At 38.8% G+C, this 5,298-nt stretch overlaps 1 protein-coding gene and 1 pseudogene across 1 annotated transcript in view; one reads left to right on the forward strand and one right to left on the reverse strand.

Moving 5' to 3' along the window:
* The window catches only part of LOC107722969 (uncharacterized threonine-rich GPI-anchored glycoprotein PJ4664.02-like), a 9,770-nt gene extending 8,368 nt beyond the window's left edge, over positions 1–1,402 (forward strand). Inside the window, exons 10-11 of the mRNA XM_016531472.1 lie at positions 519–675; positions 1,238–1,402. Of these exons, the coding sequence (XP_016386958.1) occupies positions 519–675; positions 1,238–1,312 (232 nt within the window). The 3' untranslated portion in view covers positions 1,313–1,402. The remainder of the gene's footprint in view (positions 1–518; positions 676–1,237) is intronic.
* Positions 1,403–2,825: 1,423 nt separating this feature from the next.
* The window catches only part of LOC107722935 (voltage-dependent calcium channel gamma-3 subunit-like), a 5,452-nt pseudogene continuing 2,979 nt past the window's right edge, over positions 2,826–5,298 (reverse strand).

A 5,298-nucleotide genomic window follows, 5' to 3' on the forward strand; every position in this document is an offset into this window, starting at 1 on the left:
CTCTAGGCATGACGAAGCGGATATTGTCCTCTTTTGGAAGACCAAACAAAGTAGTTTCACTTTCACAACAAAACACACCGCGTCTCCACAACATGGTGGCGGCAGCAACAATACTGGCAGCAACAATAAAGTTATGCCTTCTTTCTTTGCGTGAACATTTGGGCGGCGTTATGCAAATCTTCCCACATCGTGACGTAGACATGTGGGGGCGTGTTTAAACGAGGCGTTTTAGGAGGGCGTGGATCAGTCTTAACTTTTATAAAGAATATCTCTTTGGGTTTGAGACTTTAGTCTTTGCAACTTTAGGGATCTTATCTATGCACGAACAGCTTGTAACACTCCAAAGAGAAAGGAAAACTTGAAATCACATCATATGACCCCTTTAATGAGTTCTTGCTGAATAAAAAAAAAAACTTACCCCAAAGTTTGAATGGTAATGTATAAAGTACCATAGTATTACCATAAAAAGAGTTGTGAAATTGTTCACATGATTTTTCCATGTATGTTTGCGCTTACAGTTCTCAGTATGGTTGGGATCTCAGCAACTGCAGCTTGGCAGATGGTGTGGTGGATTCTGGGAAGGCTAGTGACCTGTCAGTCTGTAGCTGGCCGATCGAGCCGATTCAGTGGACACCATTCCCTTTGCTGCAACAGCTCAACAGGAATACCACCACGGTAAGACATACACAAAAGTCTCTGGGCCTCATTAAAATGTGTAGAAACTGTCCTACATTTGATCTTACGAGCATCTATCAAATCTGAGTACGTTTGATCCAGAATACGCATAAAAACAAAAACAAAAAAACTTACGTACACCTCTCTTTCAGATGTGAAATTCAGAAATCGCAAATGATCTTGAAATTGTGCTCAGCTAAATGATTTCAGATCGCTGCCTTGTAAACACCACCTAATTAATGTCATTGGCATATAGAGCATCAGTCAATGTCCGAATCCTTTACTTGAGAATTGTGAGTGGCAAGAATTGCTTAGTTTTCCAAATACCTGCAGTACTCCGACTCTCTGCCACAAGGAAAAGTGTCTACATCTGCTTAGACCCTGACATGGCGCTAAACACTTTTCCATGTCAAAGACCGTTTTTGTAAATATGAATGTTGGCATGGATTTTAGGGTATGCACACTCTAAGATCAAATCTGTGCATACGCACGTTTTATAAATGAGGCCCTCTATATCTATATTGTTGTAAATGATTAACACATAACTGTTCTTCATATCCAGGTGAAAGTGTCTCGTCCTCGCTCTTACTGTGAAGGCATGGAACTTGTGGATTTAGAGAAGAGTTGGACAGCTTAATGGAGACTCTTAGAAAACCCGACAAGCTCTGGTCTAGTGTGAGAATATTTCATCTGTTTAAGGAAGAACATTGTTGTGCCAAACATATAGAGCCACTCTAATAAAATCTCTTTTAACTGAAAAAAGACTTCTTTGGGATCTCCTTCCAGTGTACACTACCATTCGAACATTTGGGGTCAGTAAGAATTTTTTTATTAAGGAAATTAATACTTTTATTCAGCAGTGATACATTAGATTGATCAAAAGTAACAGTAAAGACATTTATAATGTTACAAAAGATTTCTATGACAAATAAATGCTGTTCTTTTGAACTTTCTATTCACCAAAGAATCCTTAAAAAATGTATCATGGTTTCCACAAAAATATTAAGCAGCACAACTGTTTTTAACATTTACACCGATCGGTGCAGACCGATCGGTGTATGACATCAAAATACCTCGAGAGCATTTTGAAAGCATAAGGAACCGTCTGTATGGTATTTTGATGTCATATGATACAACGATCGGTCTGCACACGCAAACAAAGCCAAAACCTAGATATTTTAGGCAATATAGAAATCCTGGCCAGGACGCGTCCTGGGAAAATGGCACGTATGGTCACCCTACCATACTTGGAATTTGTGCTTTGCATTTAACCCATCCAAGTGCACACACACAGCATTGAGTAGTGAACACACACACACACACACACACACACTGTGGACACACACCCGGGGCAGTGGGCAGCCATTTTTGCTGCAACGCCCAGGGAGCCATAGGGGGCTCGGTGACTTGCTCAAGGGCACCTCATTCGTGGGTATTGAGTGTGAAAGAACGCACTGTTCATTCACTCCCCCCACCCACAATTCTTCCCATATGAATCTAGAAATGACAGATGAACCGATGGACCCTTTTCACATTTCTCAGTTCTCAGAAACGGAACTTGTCATAGTTATGTATTTTTTGTGTTCCCATTTGCTTCTATAGCAGAAGAAAAAAAATCCAGCGTTTCTATGACTTAACAAAAGAGGAAAAAATATTGAGAAATTGATTATGGTGGTCAGAAGAGAAAAAAATGTCACATTTGCATTCACTCCCTCAGCTGTTGTATTAGAAACACCCACACAGCAGTAAACTAGTTTTCTGTAATTTAATGCCAAGGTAATAAAACAGTGTTAGAAATGTACATTACATTTTTTAAATTAAAATATAAAATGCTTTCCTAGATTTACGACGCTAATAACTGTGAAACGCATGCAGTCTCTGAAAAGGGTCCATATGAGTATATGCTGCTCATGTGGCCATGAAGAGTATAGCATCCGATAAATTTGGACAAGGACAAGGCAGCATGTTCGCTTCTGCATAGAGACAGCAGAGGGCACAATAAACAGCACCATTTTTTTTTAGAGTCAATCCACTTCATTTAGTGCATAAAGCTAAAAGCGAACAATATGCATATATTCAGTGAAGGAAATAGCTAATCTTCACTCAGACCTTTCATATAGCGTCATAGCAGCAGAGGTCTTAAACCATTCTTTTTTACACCGGAGTTGTTCTTCTTGCCGCAGTGCCACTTTGAGACATATACGAGGGCTCTTTTACAGCGTTTTGCACGTGTGAATTGTCATTCCCAGAATTCTGCTCATGCACTGGGCTTTTACTGGGATTTACTGAGTTTAATTTATAGTTCTGCGACAGCACGTCTCCATTTTCCGGTTTGACTGAATTTTGTTCATGTGCATTTGGAAACACAAACCTCTTCTCGGTGCTCGACGAGTTCTGTATGTGCGGAAGCTCTCTTTCCGATTTCACCGAGTTCCTGCATGGTGAAAACATGAGGATTTGCAAAGCTGTTGTTAGCGATGACGGAGTTATGAAACTGTGCAAAACCACGACCAGTGCCTAGGGAGTTGTGCGCGAGCGCGTGAGTAGCTGTTGGTGGTCCGCGTCCCAGAGCATAAAGCCCGAGGTCTTTTCCGTCACGGGCCGGAGAAGGTTCGCGCGACCGGGAGTCTGACGAGCGGTTTTGACCCTGCCTCCAGCGGTAGCGGGAACGGTAGCTGGTCGAGCGCCGATGCTGCAGGGAATGTGTGCTGCTTTGGAGTGAGCGCTGTGAACGCGCTCTCAACACACGGTGTGTATCGATGAACAGGCGCACGGTCAGGACGCCTACAGTCTCCGCTATGATGAAGGAAAGAGCGCCGCAGTAAAAGCTCCAGCCGTACCAGTGACTGCGCTTGGACTCGCTCTGGTTGGGGTCTCCAGCGTTAGATGAGATGTACACTATAATGCCAATGATGTTGCTGAGACCTAAAAAAAAAGATGCGATTAACTTTGCTTCTTTTGCTGCAATCCACTTGTGTTTCTATAACCATAGGCTACATTGGGGACAAATTTGCTAAGAAATGTCCCTAGAAGTTATGTCTCATAGGATTTCCTCGGAAACGTAAAACGTGATCATATGGAATGTTATGCAAATTATATAGCCTGAACATTGCATTTTTTTAATTATACAAATGCAAAAAATGAGTATTCAGACTTTTTTCCAACTCTCGCAAAGACAAAATTGGTCTTCAATGCCATTTTCCAGAATCATGAAGTTGCCAAAGACACCAAACAGAAATTAATACTTTATCTTGGAACCGATTCTGTAGTTTTATATGAACCATTGCACATATCTTTGTATGGAAGCCCTTTTATGCCACATAAAAAGTCAAAATTATGAGATACTAAGTCATAATTATGAGATGAAAAGATAGGAATTGCTACATAAAAGGCTGAAGTTATGACATAAAATTCATTTCATTTCAGAATTGTGACTTATTCTCCAAATTTTTTTTTATTTTATCACATAATTGTGACTTACTGGCTCAAAATTTTGACTCTGTCACATAAGAAAAAACAAGTCATAGTTATGACATACAAAAAGTCTATTTTGAGATACTAAATTATAATTATAAAAAGTTAAAAAGTTTGTGTATTATGACTACAAAGTCATAAGTATGAAATAAAAGGGCAAGTATGGGGGAAAATGTTGGAAACATATGGGAAACTAATCATAACCATGACATTAAAGGTCAAAATTATGACATAAAAGTATAATTATGTATTATGACAAAAAGCCACATTTATGAAACAAAAGGACAACATTTCTATCATAATGATGTCTTTTTAAGTCATGATTTCAACTCATGTCATTATTGACTTTTTGTCATAATTACGACATTTAATCTAATAATTTTTTGTCATAATCTCGATTTTTTTCTTAAAATGTCCTCTTTTTGTCATAATTCAGCTTTTTATCTCATAGGCCATAAGTTTGACTCTTTATGTTCTAATTATGACTTCTTATGTCATAAATATGATTTACTAAAGCATGATTTCTTCCATTTCATTGTCTTAAGAAAACCTCATAAATTTTGTTACAGTGCCACCTACTGGTAAAGGCTAAAACGTTACAAGTAAAGCAAAATCTGCTTTGCTATGATCAAACAAGTTTACTCAACCTTATACTGGGCTGATATTGAGGTGCTTCACCCTGTGATTGCTGTTTGCAGATACAATCATAACTGATACATTTGAAAACATATATGGTACATACCCATTTAAATAATCAGATAAAAGTCTATGTGCAGGAACATACCAGCTGAGACAAAAAAGATGCCTGCGATCAGGATGACATTGTGTCGGCTTTTGTAGAACTCACTGGCGGCTACACACACTCCACCAATGAACAGCAGTCCCACACTCATTATAGGGAAAAGACTAGAGGCACGCACAGCACCTGTCACACAAACACAACAAAAAATTATAACTAATCTCTAATAGTGTATTTTCACATTAATCTGTAAATTAGTGTCTCTGATATAAAGTCATTTACAGTGATTTACTGAAGTAAAATTGAAATGAAAGTCAGGATGCTCTCTTGCAAAAATCTACAATGCTAACAATGTTACCACCAGAATATATATATACACACACACACACACACATTACAACACACACACA

Source organism: Sinocyclocheilus rhinocerous, unplaced genomic scaffold (assembly GCF_001515625.1).
Source record: "Sinocyclocheilus rhinocerous isolate Xijiao unplaced genomic scaffold, SAMN03320098_v1.1 scaffold3, whole genome shotgun sequence".
NCBI lineage: Eukaryota > Metazoa > Chordata > Actinopteri > Cypriniformes > Cyprinidae > Sinocyclocheilus > Sinocyclocheilus rhinocerous.